This window comes from Mesoplodon bidens (genome assembly GCF_964165515.1).
Source record: "Mesoplodon bidens genome assembly, chromosome: 15".
In the NCBI taxonomy this organism is placed as follows: Eukaryota; Metazoa; Chordata; class Mammalia; order Artiodactyla; family Ziphiidae; genus Mesoplodon; species Mesoplodon bidens.
The window spans coordinates 48,516,083-48,530,594 of NC_138171.1; the positions used below are offsets into that span (position 1 = coordinate 48,516,083).

Genomic DNA, 14,512 nt, shown 5'->3' on the forward strand with positions numbered 1-14,512 from the left:
GGCTAAGGGGACTCTCCTGCAGGGAGCTACATGCTCAGTCCAGACGGGACTTCCCTGAGGAATCAGCAGACCATCTGTCATCTTCTGAAATTCTGAATGGGGAAGCGACAATATACCGTGGATTCCAGGCCTTCACAGGCTCATCCTCTCCAGCAAAGCCCTCCTTCAGACTGAGCCGGGGAGGAAGAGATGGCTTAAGCCACCCAAGCCCTGATAACCAGAGGCCTGGAATGAGGGGCAGAGCCATTCCTACCAGGAGACCTTGTAAGTGGATGTGGGGATAAATATAGACAAGAGTCCACCGATTCATAGGGCCATGACGATGCTTCAATGATACGTGTCATAAGTGCTTAACATATAGACAGAACTCAGTATACTACGTTCATCAGAGTTGATGAATTCTTTACCTTTTGAGGTTCTCCTAACTTTCAACTTTCACCAGACACGAAGATGTCCTAACATGTTCTAGGTTATCTTAAGGCCCTAATTTTAATCCCCCAAAGTGTATTGTTACTGTTCAAACTTTGGGTCAGGTTTTCTAAGCATATGTATCCACACATATGTGTGTTTAAATTTTATATTTGATGGTGGACACACTAATCGAATATGAAATCATGTGGTTTGGGGGAATCAAATGCACTCGCCTCTAGCAGCAAACTGGAAGTTAGCAGTCTAGAAATGGTTCCTGGCTTCTAATAGCTTGCTTTGGAGGAGCAACTGGGTGGACTCGCAAATTGAGGAAGTACATCAGGAAACATTGAAAAGTGGTATAGTGGGGAAAAGGTGCTAATTGGGAGTTCATAGGGTGGATCTGGGTAGGACTGAATCACTTTGCGGATACAACCTTCAAGTTGGTAAGACAAAAAGAAGAGCAGTGATAGCGTGCAGATCAACTGGGTTATTTCATGATTTATTATGTAAGGTTTTCCATATTTAAAACAAAATCTCTTTATATGGTTACATACTGTATGATTCCAACTATATGACATTCTGGAAAAGGCAAAACCATGGAGACTGTAAAAAGATCAGTGGTTGCTAGGGGTAGGGGGTGGGAGGGATGAATAGGCAGAGTGCAGAGGATTTTTAGGGCAGAGAAACTACTCTGTGTGATACTATAATGGTTGATGCATGTCATTATACATCTGTCCAAACCCGTAGAACGTACACCACCAAGAATGAACCGTAATGTGAACTGCAGACTTTGGGTGATGATGATGTGTCAGTGTAGGCTTATTGACTGTAATGAATGTACCACTCTAGTGGGGATGTTGATAATGGAGGAGGCATGGAACTTGGGTGGCAGATAAATTGAGTTTTCAGATCAGAGGTCAGGGTGACACGTGTTATTAAGATTTAAGCCTCTTAAAATGATGCCACGTCACACATTAGATTTAATCAAGTTGAGTTTTTGCCCACTAGCAGAGAAAGCCAGTGGAAGTGTGAAATGAAGTTTAGAATGAAGGTACTTTCAGCCGAGTCATCTCTGGCTCATGTGGACTTGCTATTGTTAAGCAAATGTCACCACTACACCCATGGAAGGAATGACTCATAGTCACTGCTGGAAAGAGGGAGGAGAGGGAATAAGAAGGTTTAAACTTGAAACGCTGAGCCCTGAGTTTTAAATGAAGAGGCTTAGTTGGATTTAATAAGAAGTGTTTAATTGTTTGATTGGGTTGTAATAAGAAATGCAAAAGAACTATTATTTCAAAACTCTGGGTTGTATCACTTCTAATGATTGATATCATAGAACTGATATGGTGGAATCGATAGGTATCCATTCGAGTTATTGAAGTGTTCTCTTGAGCTCAAATCAATGCTGGTGTCCTGTAGGTTTGCTTAGTCAATTTTCTTTGAATCACATGTTATATTTGACAAAGTTAGATGGTTAAAATAAAAGCAGATTTAATTTGACTCTTTTCTAAACAGTTCCTGGGAAAACAAACCAATAATTGATGCCTTTTACCAAAAGAAAACGCAATGAAACCCTTAAGGGTCTGTCATTCATTTCATCTATTAGGCGCACAAAGGAAGTCTGTTTCCCTATAATCTGATCTGCTCTGTGCACACAAGCCTCCCTTTGATTGGTGTCACAGACTAATGGAGAATGGGTTTTCTCCAAGGCAGGAGTGGAGCGTGTTGAGGCTGGGTGGCACAGTGGTCATGTGTCTGGGTTTGGACCTGCATCCACCACTGCATGAATCTGGAAGTCTCTCAACTCTCTGAGCCTCCATTCCCTCATGTAAAATGGGGATAATGACAGCACACACCCCATAAGATACGTTGTGAAGATTAAACAAGCAATGCATATAAAACACTTAGGTTCTCAGCACTCAAAATACGTTACCAATCTCTGCAGTGATTTTTCAATGAGGTAAATACATAATATGAAACGGAGCTGAGGGGCGGGAAAGGACTGAAACAAACTATGGCATGTTTAATTATATTAACCATCCGTAGGTGTACGTTCAAAATATTTACCATGGGTATTGGATGATTAAAGTCTATAGGTCTCTGCTATCACGTTTGTTGTGGAAAAGATTATGGGTAATGTTGTTAGTAAACAGGGATTCAATATCTGAACAGGAAATTTTAGAATTTCTGAAATAGCACATAAAGATGCAGTTGAGATGGATGTGTGGAGGGTGAACTATGGCAGCACAATAATTGGACCAGAGGCCGTGAATTATCGCCCAAGACAGAGCTTCCCTGTTAATAGGCTCTATCTGGCCCTTCAGTAAGAGGACTAGATTTAACTTTGTATGATTTTTCCCAAAGAGCCAGGCAACGTTTTCAAGATACACAGACTTAAAGGAAACACTGGCCTGTGTGCCAGACAGACCAAATTTTCTTCCTTCTCTTCGAGGAACTGCCCACATCACATTTGCTTTTCAGAGAGGCTGTTCCTGTTGTCCTTCCTGACAGATGGCTGGCAAAGTGACCTGTCCCTTTGGCCACAGCTAATTGGATCACATGATCACTGAGCCATACTGGTCTATCAGTCTCTTTCCTGGGGTTTTAAATTCTAGACTATTCTAGGTTTGGGAATTAGACATTGAGAATTGAGAAGTGACATAAGACTGAAGGAGGTAACACTGATGCACATCCACAGTGAGAGATGTCAGTCAGAAGCCAGGGTGACTGATTGGGGTCCCCAGGATGGAGACAATGAATGCTGGGCTCCTGGAAGCTTTCTGGTCCCAGCTGCACTTCCTGCCTTTGGATGTTGGGAGATACACAGGAACATGCCATGTCTGTCCAATAAATCCCCCTTTACTCCCTGTGGCTTGACAAGAAAACTTGAATTCCAGACGTTTCACTTTCCTTGATATAATTAATTCTACTGGGAAAACAGGGCCTTACGCTTTTTTGTTCTGTAATTTACTATCCTCTGAGGGGTGAATGTAGGGGCTACAGAGAAGCAGTAAGTCACTTCATTGATGAGAGACCTGGACGAATTCAGAAAGTGGAAGGGCCTCACCGTGACTGGGGAAAATGAGTTGGCAAAAAAAAAAACACAGCAGTCAGAATTGCATACGAGAGACTGGAGGCTGGGAGGAAGGTGCCATAATTGGGATAGAACCAAAGAGAAGGCAGGAATCCAAGATCAGACAGCAAATGTCAAAAGGTTCTCTGGAAGAGGATTAAGGGAACAGGTAGCAAAGACTTTGAGCTATCTGTGAACCATATGATAAAGGACTCACCATATGGTGCAGGAAGATAGCAAAGCAGGTTGAAGTAAAGGGAAGAGCTTTTGTCTGTAGGATTATATAACCACCTCTAATGTGTGGACGTATATGTGTGCATGTGAATCCACACTACTAATGAGATTAAAATTAGGATAGACTCCCACAACGGGAGTTCTGAGACTTCAGAAAAGGCCTTTGTTACTGGTAGAAACTAAACTGCCTTTTTATCTCCTCAGGCAATTTCTTCCTGTGGTAATTCAGTGCTGCACTTGGATCCAGCAGAAGACACTGGAGTCTGGGGCTTGGAGCTCTGGATTGTTCTCTTGTGCCCAAACTCAAAGCACACACTAGTTAAGTACCCCAGTAGCTTTTGGGGAGACAGCTTGGAGGTTGTGCTGTTGGGGAACTAGTGTTAGCAACCAGGGCCAACTTCAAGCGCACTGGGGACCACGATCTCTGTAGGGGCTCATGAAAATGTTTTAATTTCTTTTAGAATCACAAGAAAAAAAATGAACTTTTAGGCTGAAGAAACTGCTTTAACATGCAATATTAATACATTTGTCCTTATACCAAAGCAGTCGTAAGATACAGTTTTCAACTTTTTTTGATGGTGTAAGGAAGAACCCACAAAAGTCCCCATAGCAGTTTTGAAACTGTTTCAAAAACGAAAAGACTAGCAGTTTGGTGGAGATGAGTGGACCCAAAAGTAGAGAAGAGTGCTGTTAGAGATGGAAAGAGGCAACTAGAATCACAACACCTGATTTCAAATCCTGGTCCTGCCTACTCCCAGCTGTGTAGTCTTGGGGAGGTCACTCAATCTCTCTGACTTATAATTTCCAAATAGGTGTAATAGGGTTAATATCAGTAGCTACCTTGCATGACTGTGGTAAGAAATAATATGATGTGTGATGCATATAAATCCATAGCATGATCCCTGGCATTTAGTATGAGCTCAAAATTTGGAGGCAATGGAGATGGGCAAGTGGAATTGTAGAGGGTGGGGATGGGAGATAGAGCTGGTGAGGGTTAGAAGAAACGGAGGGTGACGGTGGAAAGGGAACCAGCTGAGGAACCACACACACTAGAGGTGCCTCCAAGACTTGGAGGACCCCATGAGCTGAAGCCTGTAGAGGAGGTGAGAAGGGCAGGCTCTAGAAGAGAGTAGCCCATCCTCAGGAGCCCTCCCAGGAATCCCTGTTGATGGCTCCCAGTTCCGACGGGTGTTTGCACATGCATAGGTAATTGACAAACAGAGTGAGGAGGGAGAACAGAAAATCTGGAGGCTTCCATCACCATGCACGTGGCATTTGTCTAATGGCAAAGGCTCAGAATGAAAACAAGGCATGCAAACTCTGCTTACGCTTATAGGCAAAGAGCAGAGAGGTGGAAATGAGAAAATAAGAGGGGAAAACAGTTAACCTTCTAGAATATGTTTGTGACATGGCAAAGGCGACCACTGTTGAGACTAGAAATGCAAGTTTTAAGTATCAAGGCAACCAAGAGCCTAAGATCACATGCATCTAAACCAAACCTGGTCCGTTAAATGCCCCTGACGAGCTCTGTGACTTTACCAACTTATTTCAACTTCCTGCATCTCCTTTCCTCATCTGTAAAATGGGGATATAAGTAGCTACATCACAGCATAAACATGAGCCAAAACATACAAAGCACTTACAACAAAGTCTGGCATATAGTAAGGACTCAAAATGTTAGGTGACATCATCATCTTCATCACTACCGCCACCACAAGAATATACGTTCCATGAGGGCAGATATTTTTGTCTGTTTTGTTCAAAGCCATTTCCTCTGCACCTAGAACAGTGCCTGGCACATAGTAAATGCTCAATACATATTTGTTGAATGAATAAATCCTTACTCATGCTGTCAGTGGGCAGTTATTATAAAAGTGATACTCCTCCCCGGTATGGGTTCCAATCTTAGTCTCAATTCCTTTCCCTCATGTCTGCCCTCTGCTGTCATAAGCAGCCACCATGCCTTGTGCTCAGATCTGGAGAGTTAGGAGCTACGAGATCACTGATAACCTGGGAGACGGGCGATTCAGAAGTAGCTGAGAGTAGAAGTCACAAGGCAAAAGGATAAGGCACAGGTGAGTGGGGAGGAAGTGTAGGCAGCAAATATCAAAAGAGCAGTTTGATTCTCTGGATATAGTCAGTGAGTAAAGGACAGAGAAGGGAGAGTCAAGGTCACAGAAAACATCTTTAAGGATACGGGAAATGCTGAGCAAGCTTCTCATCTAAAAGAAAGGAGACAGGGGAGAGGGAAGATCAGAGACTTTCTGTAGCTTCGACATATACACAGAAAATGTAGCAAAAGACTTTATGTTCTTAGGAATACAATGGTAATTGAAGTACCAAACTGTCATGTGACTGTAAGATCTTGAAGGCAGTTTTTCAAAAAATGTGGCACTTCTACCATTGGCAATACAAGGACAAAATTATTTTTCTTTTAATAAATTCTCCTAAGAATATATTAAAATAAATATATGACTGCTAGATCAAGCCTGTGATTTCAAATACATTATCACTTAGGGCAATGCTAAGAAGAAGAAAAGGAAGTCAACTAAATCAATTAAAAAAAATATTTAAGGGGAATTCCCTGGCAGTCCAGAGTTTAGGACTGCGCTCTCACTGCCGAAGGCCCGGGTTCAATCCCTGGTCAGGGAACTAAGATCCCACAAGTCACGCAACGTGGCCAAAAAAAAAAAAAAAAAAAAAAGAGAGAGAGAGAGAAAATATTTAAGATAGTATAAAGGAAGTATGTACATGCTTAAAAAAAGAAACAAAAAAATAAAAACAAGTGCATAAATAGGTAATAGTTGGGAAACTTGGCCAAGGCTATACTCAACCCTTTTGTACAGTGAATCTTGAGCCAAGGGAGTTGGTGTCAGCACCTTGGAGAGTGGCACCCAAATGCTGAGTCTCTGCGGTGCCATAGGAAAGGGGCCACTGGTTAACACTAAATGGCCTCCTTAGTGACACTCAGGCACTTAATATCATCAGCCTCTTGGGCATTATTCTAGGAAAGTCAAACACCAGAAGAGGAGGCTTAATGGTTTTGTCTCTCACCTCTCAGCTTTTTATTTTTGATCATCTTCAATGCATACAGAGCAGCAGACCTGAATGGGACTTTTGAAGAGATAAATGTAATACCGGGGCACTCAGTTTCTAAAGACTTGCCACTTTTCCTTTTAATTTTATAAGCTGCTGACTTCTTCCTACTTGATTTATTCCTGGCTTATGCTATGCTTCAGGAAAAGCAGCACTAACACCTGGCACGTTCCATGATTTGAACACAAGGAAATGTCATCGAGAAGAGAAGCTTAAAGTTTTTTGCTTGTGGGGCATGAAAATTGGGAGTTCTAAAGGTTAAAGTCAGAAGGTCTTTCATGTCACCAAGAAGAATTCCAACCACAGCTGAAAAGTAGGGCATATGGCTGAGGCCACTATCTTTCCATCAAAATTGTTCTCCCAGCGTCCCTTGCACTGAGTCATGTGACTAAATTCTCTGTAATAGTGTGTAGGCAGAAGTGATGGGTGCCACTTCCAAAGCAAGGCTTTTATGAAGCAGCTTGTGCCTCCTCTGTACTCTTTCCCCCCCGCACTCTGAGTATAGACAAAAACAAGGCAAAAACAAGGCTGTAGGGATTGATGGGGCCGCATAAGATGGAAGGAACCTGGGTCACTTAATCACCATATGGAGAGCATGGGTGAGGCCAGGAACACCCATCTTGGACTGTTACATGAATAAACATTAAACTTCTATTGTGTCGGAGCCAGTATAGATGTAGGGGTCTTTTTGTTATGGCAGTTGGATCCACCCTAACTAATAAAGGAGGTTAGGTGTGTGGGGTCTGGAAGAAGAGATGTTCTTTTTTTTTTTGCCACGCTGCATGTGGGATCTTGGTTCCCCAACCAGGGATCAAACCTGTGGCCCCTGCATTAGAAGCACAGAATCTTAACCACTGGACCATCAGGGAAGTCCCAGAGGAGACATTCTGAGATTTCCATTTACTCCCTCCCCTCTTTGCACAGTTAACTTAGCTCATCCTTTAGATAAAGCTCAAGAGCCTCTTTCTCCCAGAAGCCTTCCCTGACTTTGGCCAGGGCCGATCCCACTCCCGCAGGCTCTCCTAGCACACGGCAAACATCAGAGCTGTACTTTATATCTGTTAGTGTGATTTTTTTTTTTTGATTAACGTTTATACTCCCACTGGGCTTTTAAGTATGCATTTTTCAAAATTCATAGAATGATACACTTCCTTGTGCATTTTGTTGTATGTAAATTTTATTACCTTAAAATGATCAGAAGCAAATGTTGAATTCTGGTTAAATGATATGCATGCTGAAGAGTTCAGATGTGAAGTGTACCGATATCTGCATCTTGGTTTGAAACGATTAAAAAATGGGTTGACAAAGAGATGGAGAGACATGTGATCACACATATACAGTCAAATGCTGGCTGCAGAATCTAGGTATTGGGTATTATGGGTGTTCATTGTATAATTCTTTTAACTTTTCTGTATTTTTAAAGTTTTTCCTAATAAAATGTTGGGGGGAAGTTCAAAGAGAGTAGGGACTATGAGTACATTACATAAATAGAATTATTCTATGTACAGTGTATTTTTTTTTTTTTTTTTTTTTTGGCTGTATGTGGGCCTCTCACTGTTGTGGCCTCTCCCCTTGTGGAGCACAGGCTCCGGACGCCAGGCTCAGCGGCCATGGCTCACGGGCCCAGCTGCTCCACAGCATGTGGGATCTTCCCGAACCGGGGCACGAACCCGTGTCCCCTGCATCGGCAGGCGGACTCTCAACCACTGCGCCACCAGGGAAGCCCCAGTGTATTTTATATTACTAATCATAATGTTCTGTGATTTGCTTCTATTTTTACTTGATACTATGTCATGGATATCTGTCCATGATGACAGATAGACAGACAGACAGAGATATGAGAGACACAAAGACCTCATCCTTTTGAAGGTATCATGGATACACCATTATATGTTTAACTTTCACACTACTGATAAACATTTGGGCTATTTTCATTTTTTTTCTATTACTGATCTTTTCCTATGATAGCTCTTCTGTGCTGCTGGATTTGAGCTTCTTTATGTTAGCTCTAGGTCCACCACAACATGTTCCTGCCCTCCCCACACCACCAACCCCCCAGCAGGCCAGTATCCTCCACAGGCAGGAGTCCACGAGTATAAGAAAATAATAAGAAAGCCCTCATTCAAACTTCCCAGCATGATTTTCTAAAAACATCTGGATCATACAAATCATTACCACAAGCACATCTGAAGTCTCAGAAAGCAAGTGATACTAGCATTAATTAAATATCCAATGGATATTTATTATGGCACTTTAGAATTAGGGGAATCAAGTCTGTAATGTACAGAGTTGTATTTGTGCTGTGTATACACGTTATCAGAGACTTGCTGTGTTTATAAGCTCCACTTGTATAATCAGTCTGAACAGTGCATATCTGCCCAATTTATATACCTGGAGCACAATTTTAACTGCAGAAATCACTTGACAACCACAGAGGTAAAATTCTTGAAAAGTGAAAGGTTGGCAAAGCAGAAGTCAAAGGTTCAAGAAATCAGAAAAAAATAGAGAGGATAAAACTATAAAAATAAACATTAAATAACAAATGAATAATACATGCAAATGTTCTGCAACAAAAGTTCTAGAGGGCGTCTATCTCCAAGTAAGCCAGACATGCCAAGAGGCCCTGCCCTGGTGCAATAACGCTCCCAGGGAAACGCTTTCACATGGTCAGGAAAGCAAACTCTCCAAATTTTTCTTCTTTTTAAAGTTTTTGAAACAGGGTTTACTCGTTTGGAACTCAATGGCTTTCACACTTGCTTTGTCCCTTGTTTCATTTTCATAGGTCTTAGCAAAATGCTTGTGTCTCTCCCTAGTCGCTCTACAAATTATTACTGTCTCTAAGAGCACGTTTTTCTGGGCCAGATCTGATACAGTGGGCCTGCGGGAGGGGAGGTGTGAACAGATTACCCAATGGTCCATGTCTTTCATCTTTGGCGGGGGAGCAGTTACTGCTGCTGTGTTCTTCCATTTAAGGGGGTTGATGTATATGTCCCACAAGACTGAAACATGGTAAAAGTAGGCATTCAAATATAAAACCACATTAATTTAAAACCGCGACTGGCAAAACAAGAGTTGCAAAGGACTACTCTATGTTTTAAAGGATGGTAGAGGCTTTTGTTATTCTAGTTTGCTTTCATGACATACTGTTGTTTTCCTCTGTGATTTATTTGATGCCACATCCCCAGTCTGGAACAGAACTCTCAATTATTATAACAGTTTCCATGGAAACATATGATCTATTCTCTCTCATTCCTTCACTGTTCCCAAAGACCCATTCTCCCACTTCTCTACCCACCCCCCAACCCCAATCCTTTCTGTAAGACCCTCCAGAACTTCCATTCCTCAATCAAAAACTCTCCAGTCTGTACTGCTGAGTGATCAAAAAGGTGAAGAAATATGTGTGTGGGCTGCTAACTTTTGAGGCAACAGGACAAGAATAAATATGCATATTTATGTTTGTTAAATTAGCAGAGAGAAACTGGAAAGATGCAAATTAACAGAACAGTTTGTATACGGAGGGCAGTAGCAGCAAGGGGGCACAGAAGGATGTGAACCTGAGTGGGAGCAAGACTTCTCAGTGTTTATCCTTTTAATATAATTTTAATTATGAACCACGTGAAAACACTGCTTATTAAAAATATAATTTAATTCTTTAAAACTCCCCGACAGCCTCAGCTTATTAGAACCTCCTCTTCATTGAGGCTTCATTCTTCCTTGTCATCACGGAAACCCCCCCATCTTTGAAATCTAAATGCCCTTAGTCTTCCTAGCATTTGAAATCTCTTGGCCTCACCCACTTGTTTCTCATCCCTAGGCCTCTAGACTCCTTCTTTCTCCCCAAGGTTATAACCCTCTTTCTGCTTTGACTTCCTTCCAGTCTGGATGTCATTTTTATTCATTTATTCAGTACACTTTTGCTGAGTACCTGCTAGAACGGGCTCTGTTGGATCTGCAGTGGGCACCCCTCTTCCCAGAAGCCTTGACTCCCTTATTACTATGATCTTCTAGGGCACCGATCCTGCTAATCACCATCCTTAGCTCAAATCCACCATCTACTTCTCCATCTCCACCCCCAGGCTGCTCAGAGTTGCTGGCAAAAAGGGCACACACAGTGGCATGGACCTCTACCATCACTACTGCTTATTCTCTAGCCTTTTGGACCTCCAGGCTGCTCAGCAATCTTATTCCGTGTTCCTACTCTCTATTCTCACTCCCTGCCAAGGCTCTTCAAACTTTGGGCCACCACCTCAGGTTCCTTAGCCCATCACAGCAGATGGATGGACCTTGTGGCCCATAGAGAAAATTCACGCATTCAGTCTAGACCCTGAATAAATTCAATCCACAGGCACTGGAAGTACAGTGGTGAACATGACAGAGCTCCTGGCTCTTGTGGAGCTCAGATCTTAGAACAAGGAGACAAACCAACAAACAAGCAAGAGAAGTATCATCTGGTGATGGGTTCTAGGAGACAGTTAAATATAATGGAGAATGAATGAGTGGCTCTTTGAGTGGTAGTTAGGGAAGACTTCTCAGAAGAGGTGGTATCTAAGTAGAGATGGGAATTACAAGAAAGAGCCAGCTCTGCAAAGAATAAAGGGAACAGCATCACAAAAGCTCTAAGAGAGGAGGGAGCTTTGTATGTCTCAAAGAACCTCATGTGGCCCAAGCCCAATGGGTGATGGGGAGAAGGAAAGGAAAAGAAGGTATCAAACAGAGAACAATTTAAGTTGATCAGAATTTAAAGAGTGATGTAAGCCAAGGACACAGTATAGAATTTATTCTACTTGTGAAGTCATTGAAGGGTTTTAAGCTTGGGAGTGATTTGACCTAATGTAAGTTTTTAAAAATAACTATGGCTGCTGCATAGAAGTGTATTAATTATAGGTCACAAGAGTGGAAGCAGGGAAGCCAGTTAGGACTGTCTGCAGTGGTCCAGACGGTATTGTATGGCATAGATTAGGGCTGCATTAGTGAAGATGGAGAGAACTCAGTAAATTCATGATATGCTTTGGAGGAGGACCTGTCCAGACTAACGAATGGATTATGCACGCCTGGGGTAAGGGGAGGACAAAGAGGAGGCAAGGACAACTCCCAGATTTTTGACTTAGGCGACAGAGATGGGGAAGAAATTTGATACTTTTGCGCACTCCTGAGTTCATGGTCTGAGACTGATATGAGACATGCTGGTGGCACACACAGGGATTAAAAGACTCACAACACTAAACAAGTCAGGAATACTTATGACACAATCTCAACTTCAGTAAAACAGCATCTCCTAGTACGTATAATAGCATCCAGAATCACTCTACGAGTCCCAGGGTCATCCTTCGACTGTGCTGCTGTTCGAAAAGAACCATCTCCATTCTCAGCTGCAAGAGTAATCTTTTCCAAAACCAAATCCGATCATGTCACGTCTCTGCTTAAGACTTCCAGTGGCTCCCCCGCTGCACTGTGAATAAAATCCTAACTTCTCATCATAGCTTCTAAGGCTTTGCATGATCAGGCCCCTCCCACCTCTGCAACCTCACATCCTGCAACCTCCCCCTGCTCATGACATTTTGGCCCCAGCACCTTCTGATGGTGCCTAGAATGTGTCCAGCCCTTGCCTACCTCAGGGCCTTTGCACTTGCCGTTCTCTCTCTCCACTGCGAACATTCCTTCCTAGCTCTTTGAATGTATGGCTGGTTTATTCTCATTCTTCAGGTCTCAGTTTCTACGTCACTTCCTCAATCTGAGTGGGTCCCTTCTTGATCTGTCTGTGACACAGCACTCCATTCATTTCCTTCACAGTATTCGTTACCAACTGTAGTGTAGCTCTATTTACTTTTCACTCTCTCCCTCACTGGAATGTAAGCCCCATATGAACAGCAAAATGTGCCGGCCTTGTTAGCTGTTCCTTCTGGAGCAGGTGCCACCACCCAGCTGTACTGTACCTTGCCAAAGCTGCCTTTTCCAAGCACCATCAGGAAGTTAAAATCGGTCAGTTTCATCCGGTCCCTGTTCCCGTTGTTGTCAAATTTGGATATGGTGTTAGTCGTCTTTTCTTCAGGAGTCTTGGTCCCCTGATTGATCTTGGCCCTCTGGAGGGAAAAGCACACAGAAAACATCATCAGAGCTTGAGGAGGCCATTGTACATGCTCAAACGCATGTACAGGCCGCAAGCTGTGGTTCCTGCAGCTCATGCCCCCAGCTTGGTGAAAAGCATGGCCCAGCTTCCACAGTGCAAACCCAAAATGTGGAGGCCAGCCTTGGCACCTCATTTCTCTTTCATCCCTCGTGTCTCATCCACCACCAGGAACGGTCACTGCTTCCTCCCAGCTGTCTCTAGAATTCCTTCTTCTCTCCATCTCCACCAATACCACCTGTCATCACCTCTCACCTGGACAACCCACCTTGGTTCCCTCCACACTGGGCTTTACATGTAGTCACAGTGATCTTCCACTTCTTCATACTCAACCAAGTCACCACCTGCTTAAAATGCTTTGGTAGCGACCCATCGTTTTTAGGATAAAGACTTCGGTGCTTTCACTGGCCCAGATAGCCCAGTATGACCAGGCTCTACCTGCTTCTCCAACCTCTTCAGCATTTTCTCGGCTCCTTCTTCCCTGAAACACAGCTTCATCCTCCTTTCACATCTTTGAGTCCCAGTTCCCTCCCACTTCAGGGCCTTTGTACCTACTGCTGCTCCTGTGTGGATGACTATTCTCTCCCCTTCGCCAACCTAGTTACCTCCTGTTCCACGTTTTCACTTCCCTTCTCTCTGTCTGGATGGGCTGTGCCTATCTGCTCCCTTCAACCACCTCACTTCCCATTTACACTGCATGATAATTGTCTGTTCACTTGTTTTCCCCAACAGACTGGAAACTTGCCAGGGCAGGGAATATGTCTCATTCTCCGCAATTTCTCTGACAATGAGCATACTTTCCAGTTAAATATTCTGTTGGATAAATGGATGGATGAGGCCCATGTTTGTCCTCAGTGCAACGGGGTAGGGGCCTGCTGCTGTGAGCAGCAGAAGGATGACTCAGAATGGCAGCAAACGCTGTGAAAGCAGGGGAGAATAGGAGGCCAGAATATTTGTGATTGGAGTCTAAAGTGGGGGATGTCTTGTAGGACTGAGCCCTTAACCTATGGGGTCTGCACTAACTCCAGGTAGCTAGCGTCAAAACTGAATTAAATTGTAGAACACCTAGTTGGTGCCCACAGAGAACTGGAGAACTTCTTGGTGTGGAAAACCCACACACTTGGTGTCGGAAGTATTGTGAGAGTGTCAAGTTTTCCTCCATAGGGTATGTAGTTTTTAGCATCCGGCTTTTTTCACTCATCCTAATGCCCTTGAAATTCACTCATGTTGTTGCTTGAATCAATGATTTGTTCTTTGTACTGCTGAGTAGCATTCACTGTTTACATTTATCCATTCTTCTGTTATGGGCATTTGTGTTGTCTCCACTTTTGGGCTGCTAACAAGGGTGCTGTGAGCATTCTTGGTCCAGTTATCTTGTAGTAAAGATATGTTAAGATTTAAGTGTCTCTGGGACGATCAAGAGTAAATAAATACCCAGTAAACAGTTGTATTATGTGGTTTTTGGGTTAAGAAATGACATAAGAACTGGAGACAGGGACTTCCCTGGTGGCACACTGGTTAAGAATCCGCCTGCCAATGCAGGAGACATGGGTTTGAGCCCTGGTCCGGGAAGA

General features: G+C 43.2%; 1 protein-coding gene across 2 annotated transcripts in view; it reads right to left on the reverse strand.

The window, feature by feature from the left end:
• The window catches only part of PRKCB (protein kinase C beta), a gene marked incomplete at its 5' end in the record, with an annotated part of 314,098 nt that overhangs the window by 65,430 nt on the left and 234,156 nt on the right, over positions 1-14,512 (reverse strand). For both annotated transcript variants that reach the window (XM_081257427.1, XM_081257426.1), the window contains one exon: positions 12,748-12,894. In XM_081257427.1, coding sequence (XP_081113553.1) covers positions 12,748-12,894 — 147 coding nt within the window. The remainder of the gene's footprint in view (positions 1-12,747; positions 12,895-14,512) is intronic.